This window comes from Urtica dioica, chromosome 8 (genome assembly GCF_054948205.1).
Source record: "Urtica dioica subsp. dioica isolate 48M chromosome 8, U.dioica_male_clone48M_v1_H2, whole genome shotgun sequence".
NCBI lineage: Eukaryota > Viridiplantae > Streptophyta > Magnoliopsida > Rosales > Urticaceae > Urtica > Urtica dioica.
Window position 1 is genome coordinate 13,246,799 of NC_142763.1, and position 12,442 is coordinate 13,259,240.

The window sequence follows — 12,442 nt, forward strand, 5'->3', positions numbered from 1 at the left end:
CCAAGCTGATCAAAAGAATTTACGATATATTTACATGAACTTTTTCAAAAATAAAACGTAATTTTTTTTTCTTCCCCCTTTTAACTTGGTAGAGTTAAAATAAATTTGATATATTGATTTGATATTCTTGAGAGCAAACTTGGTCTCCTAGTCCATTTGCATTCACATCGCTTGTTGCAATCACGTTTCCTCGGTGCAATAATATCTTCAAACACATACCAAACCCAAGTAAACTTGGGCCAATGGAAGCCACGGAAATTAAACTTTCAACAAGCCGAAATTTTACTTCTTAAGGGAAGGAAGGTATTAAGGAAAGGTATGTTCTTGCACTATTCACGAAATAAAAACTAATAATTTAAACCTTAGGTAATAATAATAAAGTAAAAGAAATTATATTAGAAACATATTGCTCTTAAAAACATATTTTTAGAGAAAAATCATCTCACGAGTCACGACCGCACGCGAAATGAGGCAAGAGAAATTAACCACAATAGAAAGGCATATAACCCAAAATTCATACGATTTCATATGACCATATGATTCTAGATGACTTCACATAATCTTTGAGCACCCAATGCAATTTTTTTTTTCTTTTCTACGGGGTGTTCTGAGGGAATTTATTAATTTAAAGGTATTTAAAAAAAAACGTATAACTTAGAATTTACGTAACTTTAAACATAAAAGATTAAAAATAGGATATTTATTTGACGGTCGACTTCACTAAGGATATTATTTAGGCTTACCACAAAAGTCATCTTAGGCTTTCCCACCGTCAACGATATCAATTCTCTCCTGGATGCAGTAAAACTATTGCATTATTTTCCAAATTAAAAAACAACTACATACTTGAAGTGCTTCTTATTAAGAAGATCATATTATTCGACTATTGGAATAGTAAAATACACGTTCGTATGTTATTTTCACTCCTTCACAGCTTTCCTTATTAATTTTCTTGATCATGGTATGCATGCACGAAGCTACGCCTACATGTACACTAGTGAGGGTTATAGCCCGTCCACTTTTTTTTTTTGTTTTTTTTTTTTTGCACTTTTTGCTAGTTTTTTTTTTTTTTTTTTTTTTTGAGGAAGCGTGGGCGGAACCACGCGAAATTCATTAAACCCTCACGTATGGCGGAGGAAAACCGTGGTTACAAGATTAAGACAACAATAGTTGGTCGGAGATTACATCGTCCCGAATACAAGGAGGGACCGTCTCCGACCAACACGCGTCCGTAAGAAACCTCAACGAGTACCTAGCGAGTTTGTGTGCAACAACATTATTTGTATTTTTTTTATTTTTTTTATCCTAAAAATTATGAATCAACCTCTTCATAACCTTTTTTTCTTTTCGCATGTTAGCTTCTATTGAAGCTGATGAAGGAGTTTTTTGGTTGTCATTAGTGTTATAAGGCTTTCCTTGTTTTACAAGTTATTTGCGTTTTAGTTGTTTATAGTTGTCGTTTTTATTTTCTTTATTGGCTGTCGTTTTTCCCAAAACCCAGCTGACTTTTGTATTTAAAAACTCAGAATCTTTTCTGTCAATTCAATTACAGAATTCTTTTCATTCTCTTCGTATCTTCTTCCCTTTCTCTCTTTCTCGGATTCTCGAAATCAATATGGTATCAGAGCAATTCCGCATCTGAGAATTCCGATCTTTCTTCTCCTTTTCCGATCTTTAGATTTCAGTAACTATCCTCTTCCATGGGAGAACCTGAATCAAGATTGACGGAGCTTCCAATTACCGGTGTTCCCGGAACTGTTCGACCTAGATCGACCATCGAAGATCAATCTTCACCGTACTACCTTCATCACTCTGATTCTTCAGGAGGAAGTCTCGTTTCCAACGTCTTGACAGGAACGAACTATATGCCTTGGAGTCGATCGATGCTCATCGTTCTTGAAGCCAAGAACAAACTCGGATTCATTGATGGATCCATACCGAAACCCTCGCCTGAAGATCCAGAGCTCCTACGTCTATGGAGTCGCAACAATAACACTATCATCGCCTGGATCATGAATTATGTCTCGAAGGAGATCGCATCGAGCATACTCTTTGGAGGAACCGCTATGGACATCTAGAATGATTTGAAGGATCGCTTTCAACAGAGCAATGGACCAAGAATCTTCCAGCTAAGACGAGAATTCATCAATCTTTCTCAAGATCAACAGACGATTGGAGTGTACTTCACAAGACTCAAGTCTGTTCATCAAGACTTGTGCGATTTCAAGCCAGAATGTACTTGTGTTTGTACATGTGGAGGTAAGGCAAAATTGGCTGAATATGCTGAATCGGAGTATGTCTTGCAGTTTCTCATGGGATTGAACGAGAATTACACGCACGCTCGAGGACAAGTTCTCCTTATGGAGCCTATGCCTCCTATTAGCAAGGTCTATGCCATGCTTTCTCAAGAAGAAACTCAGAGATCCGTTCGATCTGAATCCCAGTCAAGCAATGACCAGTCCAACACTCTTGCAATGGCCGTCAGAGACGATTCCAAGAAATTCAAGCCAAAAGAGAAGCCAATGTGTACTCATTGTAAAATCCTTGGTCACACAGTGGAGTCCCAAGCAAACGCGGTGGAAGGACAAGGCACTGGTGGTGGTTCTAATGGAGTCCCAGCCATTTCGTCTCAATCGCTGAGTGCTAACCAAATCCACCAGCTTATCAACAATCTGTCAAACCAACTCACCGCCTCAGTCAATGCAAATCAACCTGCTTCTGGAGAAGTCAACATGACCTCGTTCAACACAGGTTTTTGCGGTTTGGTCAATTCTTCCTCATCTTTGAATTTTGCTTGTGATTCTTGGATCCTAGACTCAGGTGCTACTAGGCATATTTGTGCCAAGAAATCTCTGTTCTCTGATCTTAGAACTCTGCAAAATTCTATAGTTTCTCTTCCAAATCATACTGTTATTTCTGTTAAAATGATAGGAACTGTGAAATTGCATGAGAATTTAGTGTTATACAATGTCTTGTATGTGCCTCGCTTTAAGTACAATTTGATTTCTGTGAAGGCCTTGACAAAGGAATCTAATGTAGTAGTCTCTCTCTATGATAACTATTACTTAATACAGGATTCCAGGACATTGAGGATGATTGGCAGGGGTAAGAGTGATGGTGACCTCTACATCATCTCCAAGAACAATCTCTTCAACTCTCCAACATACCATGTGGTGAATCAAGCTTCAGTCTCATCCCATACCTGGCATCAAAGACTAGGACACCTATCAAATAAGAGACTGAATTTTCTAAAACATCGGTTAGATTGTTCCATTAATGATGTAGATAATGAACCTTGCAATGTTTGCCCCTTGGCTAAGCAACATCGTTTGCCTTTTACTTCTCATAACAACTTTTCTAAGGTTGTGTTTGATCTTGTGCACTGTGATATATGGGGACCTTATAAGGTCCAATCACGTTTAGGTCACATATTTTTTCTTACTATTGTTGATGATGCCTCTAGATTTTGTTGGATTTTCCTTATGAAGCAAAAGTCTGATGTACATTCTATCATTCCCCGGTTTTGTGCTTATGTCAAAAATCAATTTTCTGCTAATATAAAAATGTTTAGGTCTGATAATGCTCATGAGCTTACCTTTACTGATTACTTCTCTAAGCAGGGGATTATCCACCAATACTCTTGCGTGGAAACTCCACAACAGAATTCTGTTGTGGAGAGAAAGCATCAACACTTGCTGAATGTTGCAAGATCTTTACTTTTCCAATCTCATTTCCCCTTAAGGTTCTGGGGTGATTGTGTTCTAACTGCCACATATATCATAAATAGGATTCCTTCTCCTATTTTGTTGAACAAGAGTCCTTATGAGATTTTGTACAAAAAGGAACCTATATATAGTCATATGCGTGTATTTGGCTGTTTATGTTTTGCTTCCACTTTGAAAGCTCACAGGACCAAGTTTGATCCAAGGGCCAGAAGATGTGCCTTGATAGGGTATCCACAAGGTGTCAAAGGATACAAGCTCCTTGATATGAACACCATGGAAGTGTTTGTTTCAAGAGATGTTGTTTTCCATGAAAAATATTTCCCTTTTCATAATATCAGCAATCCTGATACTAGGACTGATCCTTTTGAAGACAGTCCTATCCCTATCCTTGTGCCTAATGTGATCCCTGCTCCTCATGCTGAAGTTGGGGACAATAAGAATTATGAGGAACCTACTCCAGGATATAATGGATTGGAGAATCATACTCACAATGACAAGGTCATTTCTGACATTGGAGAAGCTGACACCTTTGTTCATGAACCTCAAGACTTGGCAGTGAGAAGGTCTTCTAGAACTCATACACAACCGAGTTACTTGAAAGACTATCATTGTAATCTCATTAAGAGAGGTGAATGTTTTCTTTCCAAGCATAGTCTTGATAAGGTCTTGAATTATGAGAATTTGTCTATGCCCTTCAAAAATTTTGTACTTTCTGTTTCAGCATATAGCGTGCCACAACATTACCACACTGCAGTAAAAGAGAAAGTATGGAGAGATGCCATGCATGAGGAGATTGATGCCATGCATAACAACAAAACATGGTCCATAGTTCCCCTTCCTAAGGGCAAGAATCCTATTGGATGCAGGTGGATTTTCACCAACAAGATGAACTCAGATGGAACCCTGGCTAGAAGAAAAGCAAGATTAGTAGCTAAAGGCTATACTCAAAAAGAGGGAGTTGATTTTCTTGACACTTTCTCACCTGTGGCTAAATTAGTTTCAGTTAAATTTCTGCTTAGTCTAGCTGCTTCACAAGGATGGTTTCTTTCTCAGTTAGATATTAGCAATGCTTTTCTGAATGGGAATTTATATGAGGAAGTCTACATGGACTTACCTATGGGTTATATGAAACAGGAGGAGCACAAAGACTCGAATGTGAAACTTGTTTGCAGGTTACATAAGTCCATTTATGGACTTAAACAGGCTTCAAGGCAATGGAATTCAAAGTTCACTGAATCAGTGGTTCAAGCTGGTTTCACTCAATCCAGGTGTGATTATTCCATTTACACTCGAGGTTCTGGTAGCACTTTCATTGTCATTCTCCTCTATGTTGATGACATCATTATAGCCAGTCCTAATGCTTCTCTTATCTCTGATGTTAAAATCATGCTGAGTAACAATTTCAAACTGAAGGATTTGGGTGATCTGAGATATTTTTTGGGCCTTGAAATTGCAAGATCCAAAGCAGGGATTGTTATTTGTCAAAGACAATATGCTTTGCAAATTTTGCAGGATGCATGATTCATTGAATCCAAACCAGTGAAGATGTTGTCGGTCGTTTTCGGAAAACCCGAGACGCCAAGAAGGCACGTCGCTCAAAGGGCCGATGGTCAGGCCGGAGGTCCTGAAGAGCGGCAGGTCTTCAAGCCTTCGCCTAAACTCTTGACTCCTCGAGTCGAGCTTCGCTCCTCGAGTCGAGCCTTGAGTCAATCTCCTCGAGTCGAGCTTCGCTCCTCGAGTCGAGCCTCGAGTCAATCTCCTCGAGTCGAGCTTCGCTCCTCGAGGCGAGCCTTGAGTTGTTCCTCGAGTCGAGCCTCGAGTCGGTCTCCTCGAGTTGAGCTTCACTCCTCAAGACGAGCCTCGAGTCGCTCCTCGAATCGAGTCACTCTCGCCAAGTAAAAACCCTCATATTTCATGTGGCAAGAATGGTATTCGAAGGTCCGCAAGAGCCCGACGAGGCGGGCCATGCGCCGCGCGCGCAGCCGCGCCGGCCAACCAAGCGCAGCAGCCCGCGCGCCGCGCCAGACGGGCCGCGCGCCGCGCCAAGCAGACCGCACGCCGCGTGATGACACGCCCGCGCCGCACATCCAGCGCCGCGCATCGTGCGCCGCGCCTGGTGACCCGCGCGCCGCGCCCCCTGCGCCGCGCGCCGCGCGCCGCGCGTTGTGCGCCGCACGTTGTGCGCCGCGCGCGCCGTGCGCCTCCAATTAATGCCACGCGCATTCCTAGTCCCACATGGACGAAAAAGGAGCCTCTTAAGGCCCCCAAACACCTATAAATACCCCCTCTCATTGAGGGGAAAGCCATCCTATTCTTTCTCAAGGAACTTGAGACTTCTCTCTGCTTCTCTGGATGCCATCCTTGGCCTGAAGCAGATTCTCCACGATTTCTCGCTCTCGGAGATTCTGAAGCACTTTCCGGGGACTCCCGAGTGCCGCCTCTCTTGATCGAGCGATTAATCTTGAGCCCACGAGTGCTCTAACGGTTTTCTACTGAAAATCGCCTACGCGTCTAGCACCTTAGACGCGTCCGCCATTTCTGACAAGAAATCGCCTACGCGTCCGGCATTTCCGACCAGGAATCGCCTACGCGTCCGGAATCTCCGCCACAACAAGGAACTCTTGACTTAGAGTCTTCCACGTCTCCAAAAGAGAGAAAACACACATTCTCTCTCGCATACGCGATCTCCGAAGTCCTGAGACGCCGCCGAGGACTCCTCGAGCCCCGTCTCCTTCGTCGAGCACGCTTCTCCACCAAGGCTCCGCGCCTCACACAGCGTCCTACACGCTTGAACTACGTTCTGACCTAATCCCACACACGGGTACGTAGGCAGCCGACACCCAAGGCACGGTCACTCCCCCTCATCACCCCCTACCTCTCCCGAGAGGCGGGTTGATAGGAGAAAACCCTAGCTCGAGACTATCGGGTTCCCACTCTTGGCCCGGGTGCGATCACTTGGTCCGGCCTTGGATCGAACCGCCCGAGGTTTTAAATAGGTGTTCATTTTCGTGCGACAACATTTTGGCGCTAGAAGGAGGGGACTTCCCGACCTATTCAGCCCGAAATCCCTTCTATTCATCTTCTTCTTTTCTTCTACAAACTCAACTTTCTCGAACTTGAGAAAAGATGAGTACTCAACCACCCGTACGTTCTGAGGGCGTGAACAACCCCGAAAACGTCACTGGGACCAAGAAATACTTCTTGCGCTCCCGAGCGCATGGTGACGAAGAGTCGCTCCACGAAGAGAGCTCGACCCGCTCACCATCTCCATCTCCTGATAGCAGAGACAACCGCATCATGGAGCTGGAGGAGAGTATCCGCCAACTAAAGGCGAAGAACGCGAGGTACCACAGCCGACTGGCTGCGAAGCAACCCGCGCATAACGCAATGACCCCCAACGGGGATCCTGAGAACCTCAACGAGGAAAGCCTCGACCGTGACCCTGACTATGAGGGTACTTGCGATCCGGAGGATATCAAGACTTCTCTCACGAAGGACGGAGGACTCCCCGCCATTTTGAAGCCGGTCCTTCGAATCCCCTACCCCGGAAAGGCGACGCGCCGGCTGCTTCTCAAGAGGGAAACTCCCGACGCTCGGCCCTCGACCGACTAGGTCGAAGGGAGAACGTTGAGGAGAGTCAGGGCACGCGGAGAGCGCGCCGTCGCAGACGAAGCCTGCGCCTCCGAACGACCAGCCCAGATCTTAGGGATCACCTCACCGCCCAACGCATCGAGCGTGGCGATGACCTAAGGGAGCGACTAAGCTCTCGGCCAAACATCCCCGTAGCACCCCCAACTAACGGGAACCGCCGAACGGGTCAAGGGTCAAATGAAAGACGACAGGTGACTCCTCCCGAGCAGGGAGTTACTCCGACTACCGGTCTCGATGTGATCACAATGATCCACAATCTTCGAAATGAAGTACGAGATCTCCGAGAACACGGAATAGGCGGAAGTGCCTATGGGGTCGTTGAGGAGAAGTCCTCGCCCTTCACGGCTCAGATATTGGCCGAGGTATGTACGGGAAATTTCAAACTCCCGAACCTCGCTCCATATAATGGAAAAGCAGATCCTGCTTACCACATCCAGCACTATGAAACCTGGATGACGATGCAGGGTGTCACTCCCGGCGCTATGTGCCAAGCTTTTAGTCTTACCCTCGCCGGACCCGGCTTTGAGTGGTTCAAGAACTTAAGGCCGGGAAGCATCCGCTCGTTCAAAGACCTGAAGGACATGTTCCTAGCACGGTTCGCTACGTCTATGGTCCAAAGGAAGACCAAGATGTACCTGTGGTCAATCAGGCAAGAGGATGGCGAGTCCCTTAGACGATACCTCGCCCGATTCACTGAAGAATCGAATAAGGTCGACCGCTTTGACGACAAAGACGCAATCACCGCCATCACTGAAGGCTTGCGCACAAGTGACTTCCTTAAGTCCATCGTCGGCCGTGTCCCTTCTACCATGGCCGAGTTAATGACTCGAGCCAAGACCTTCATGGGAGTCGAAGATTACCTCGATGGTCGCAAGGGCAATGATCAAAGCCCTCACCACCGAGACGAGCCTAGCAACGAGCAAGGAAACTCCCGTAAAAGGCGAAACAGAGGAGGTCAGACTTTTAATAGACGACCTCCGATGCCCCAGAAGCCGCGACTTGCGGAAGACTTTAAGGGCTACTCGTCGTTCACACCGTTGAACACAACGCCGGAGCAAATCCTAGCTTTAGCGCGTGACAAGTTCACTCCCCCGGCTCCAATGAACAAAGATCCCGCGACTCGCGATAGATCTAAATATTGCGAGTTCCATCAGGAATACGGTCACTTGACCTCTGAATGCTATAGTCTTAAAAGGCAGATCGAGGCATTGATCCAACGGGGCGAGCTAAAAGAGTTCGTGTTACGCATGATTAACGCTGCGGGCCCCACCTCGAACAGACCACAGTCTGGCAGGGGAGGAGGAACAGCCGCTTCTGCCGACCGAACCACGGCTACTGCCAATGCCAATCCACAACTCCACGTTGTGACCACCATATTTGGAGGTCCACAAGATGGAGATTCGGCCCAACAACGGAAAAAATTCCTAAGGGCCGTGGCTCAAGAAGACGCTGCTATGCACGTCAACCTCACGTATGAAGAACTTCCGTCCGTGCCTCACGAGACGATGCATTTCACCAACAAAGAGGCCAAGCGAGTTGTGCATCCTCACAATGACGCAATTGTGCTCAAAGCCCAAGTAGCTAATAACTTGGTGAAAAGAGTTCTCATCGACAACGGCAGTGCTGCCGACATAATTTTCAAGTCCACCCTAGAGCGCATGAAGCTCGGGGGGCTACGCCCAACTCCGACCCAAACGCCTCTATTCGGGTTCACTGGGAAGAGAGTCATGACTGAAGGCGTCATCGATCTGCCGGTCACCTTCGGAACTCCCGGAGGCATTGAAGTCGTTCACATGGTCCCATTCCTAGTGGTCGACCAAGAGTCCCCCTACAACGTAATCGTTGGGCGACCCACGTTGAACCGGCTAAGGGCAATCACTTCAACATACCACCTACTGGTGAAGTTCCCTACCAAGGATGGAATCGGCATCATGGCTGGAGATCAATCCCAAGCCAGAATATGTTACATCCAGGGAATCGATGGAAAGACCGCTAAAAAGACGGTTAACACGATCTCTCAGCTCAGAGATAGCGTCGAGTCGACCAAGGTCCTCCGCGAAGTCCATAAAGACACCTGCATGACACCCAAGTGCAAGGTAATGGCGTCCTCATCAGAGACCCCACACGGTCTACCAGGTCATACATGGACGAGACACCGATCTATCGCCTGTGGAATGCGGAACACTTGAAGAGAGTACTACCACTAGCCAGCGCTCCCCCCATTTATTTATTTGCTTTCTAAACAATAAGGCCTACGAGCCAACGTTTTAGGATTTCAAATTTTTTGCAATGTTAATAAAGTTCGATGTTTTTCTTTTAAAATCCACTTTATCAAAGATTTTTAATCATCAAGATTACACTTGTAAACCCAGAACTCGGGGGGCTAGTCCTATAGGCAATGGTATGTACACTAAAAATCCTCTAGAAAGTACGCTCCACAAAAAGAAAGCACGCTCCATCAAAACAAAACACCCGAACACAAAACGGGAACAGGCGTGCACGTAAGACGCCTCCGTGGCGCGCCGTAAGACATCCCCGAGATGCAGGCTAAAGACGCCCCCGCGGCGCGCCCACGAGACATCCCCGAGATGCAGGCTAAAGACGCCCCCGCGGCGCGCCCACGAGACATCCCCGAGATGCAGGCTAAAGACGCCCCCGCGGCGCGCCCACGAGACATCCCCGAGATGCAGGCTAAAGACGCCCCCGCGGCGCGCCCACGAGACATCCCCGAGATGCAGGCTAAAGACGCCTCCGCGGCGCGCCCAAGAGACATCCCCGAGATGCAGGCTAAAGCCGTCCCTCGCGACGCAACAAAGACGCCTACATGGCGCACGTAAGACGCGTAAAGGCGCAGCCCGTAAGACGCCTACATGGCGCAACCTAAGACGCCTACATGGCGCACGTAAGACGCGTAAAGGCGCAGCCTGTAAGACGCCTACATGGCGCAACCTAAGACGCCTACATGGCGCAACCTAAGACGCCTACATGGCGCACGTAAGACGCGTAAAGGCGCAGCCCGTAAGACGCCTACATGGCGCAACCTAAGACGCCTACATGGCGCACTTAAGACGCCTACATGGCGCACGTAAGACGCCTACATGGCGCAACCTAAGACGCCTACATGGCGCACTTAAGACGCCTACATTGCGCAGCCTAAGACACCTAAACGACGCACAAAACCGTCTCTCACAGCGCGCTCTGAGTCGCCACGAGGTGTTGCATATGATGACTAAATCGCAACGCACCTGAACCGCCGTACGAGGCGCGGTTCATGCCATCTTCGCCATCGCCAACTAAACACGATCACCGTGGGAGAATCCCCGTTCCATGCGAGTTAATTGAAGCTGCTCGCAAAAACTCGCGACCCCCGCCTCTGAGCAAGAACCTCGCTCAGCCTGAACTAGCTAAGACTTCGCTCCTCGAGTCGAGTCATGCTCCTCGAGTCAAGTCACTCTCCTCGAGTCGAGCTTCGCTCCCCGAGTCAAGTAATTCCCTTTGAGTCGAGCCTCGCTCCCTGAGTTGAGTCATTCTCCTCGAGTCGAGCCTTGCTCCTCAAATCGCACCATTCTCCTCGAGTCGAACTTCGCTCCTCGAGTCGAGTCATTCTCCTCGAGTCAAGCTTCGCTCCTCGAGTCGAGTCATTCCCCTTGAGTCGAGCCTCGCTCCCCGAGTCGAGTCACTCTCCTCGAGTCGAGCCTTGCTCCTCAAATCGAACCATTCTCCTCGAGTCGAACTTCGCTCCTCGAGTTGAGCCATTCTCCTCGAGTCGAGCTCTGCTCCTCGAGACGAGTCATCCTCCTCGAGTCGAGCTTCGCTCCTCGAGTTGAGCCATTCTCCTCGAGTCGAGCTCTGCTCCTCGAGACGAGTCATCCTCCTCGAGTCGAGCTTCGCTCCTAGAGTTGAGCCATTCTCCTTGAGTCGAGCATCGCTCCTTAAAGTCGAGCCGCTCTCCTTGAATCGAGCCTTGCTCCTCGAGTCAGGACATCCTCCTCAAGTCGAGTCACGCCCTCCTCGAGTCGAGCCATGCTCCTCGAGTCGAGTCACTTTCCTCGAGTCGAGCATCACCCCTTTCATCAAGTCATTCTTCTCGAGTCGAGCTTCGCTCCTCGAGTCGAGTCATCCTCCTCGAGTCGAGTTTCGCTCCTCGAGTCGAGTCAGTCTCCCCGAGTTGAGCTTCGCTCCTCGAGTCAAGTCATTCTCCTCGAGTCGAGTCATCCTCCTCTAGTCGAGCTTCGCTCCTCGAGTCGAGTCATCCTCCTCGAGTCGAGCTTCGCTTCTCGAGTCGAGTCAGTCTCCTCGAGTTGAGCTTCGAGTCAAGTCATTATTCTCGAGTCGAGCTTCGCTCCTCGAGTCGAGTCATCCTCCTCGAGTCGAGTTTCGCTCCTTGAGTCGAGCCATTCTCCCCGAGTTGAGTCTTGCTCCTCGAATTGAGTCATACACCTCGAGTCGAGCATCGCTCCTCGAGTAGAGTCATATTCCTTAATGTCCAGCCAGTCTCCTTGAGTCGAGTCTAGCCCCTCGAGTTGAGACTTGAGTCGGCTCCCCGAGTCGAGCCTAGCCCCTCGAGTTGAGACTCGAGTCGGCTCCCCGAGTTGAGCTTCGCTCCTTGAGTTGAGACTTGATTCAGTCTCCTCAAGTCGAGCTTCGCTCCTCGAGTCGAGCCTTGAGTCAGTCTCCTCGAGTCGAGCTTCGCTCCTCGAATCGAGCCTCGAGTCAGTCTCCTCGAGTCGAGTCCCACTCCTCGAACAAACGCCTGGAGCGACCTGAAGAACAGGTCAGCCAAGGTAGAGACCCGCGCTCGCGCCTGGGGAATAAGGACCGATCTTCCGAACGCAGACGAAGAAGCGTCACCAAGGCGGGAATGGCGGATGCCCCGTGAGGCCGACTTATGCTTGATGCGTGGTCAAACTTTTAGCGTTTATCCCCGAGCAGTCGAAGCCCTCCGGTGCGGCAGAGCCTTCCGCCAGGTGCCGCTCCGTCTTCTCGAAGCATCAGCCCGCAGCATCAACCTCCGTCTTCGAGACCTCGGAATGAGCACGCCTTTGCAAAATGCAAAAGTGCAGTCG

The 12,442-nt window shown here is 48.4% G+C and overlaps 1 protein-coding gene across 1 annotated transcript; it reads left to right on the forward strand.

The window, feature by feature from the left end:
• Positions 1–1,700: 1,700 nt before the first annotated feature.
• On the forward strand, positions 1,701–5,246 carry LOC149388304 (uncharacterized). Its single transcript, XM_089622392.1, has 6 exons — positions 1,701–2,021; positions 2,106–3,173; positions 3,286–3,362; positions 3,572–3,750; positions 3,904–4,353; positions 4,447–5,246. Exons 1-6 carry the CDS (start codon positions 1,701–1,703, stop codon positions 5,244–5,246), a joined length of 2,895 nt encoding a protein of 964 aa, XP_089478518.1.
• The last annotated feature ends 7,196 nt before the right edge of the window (positions 5,247–12,442 follow it).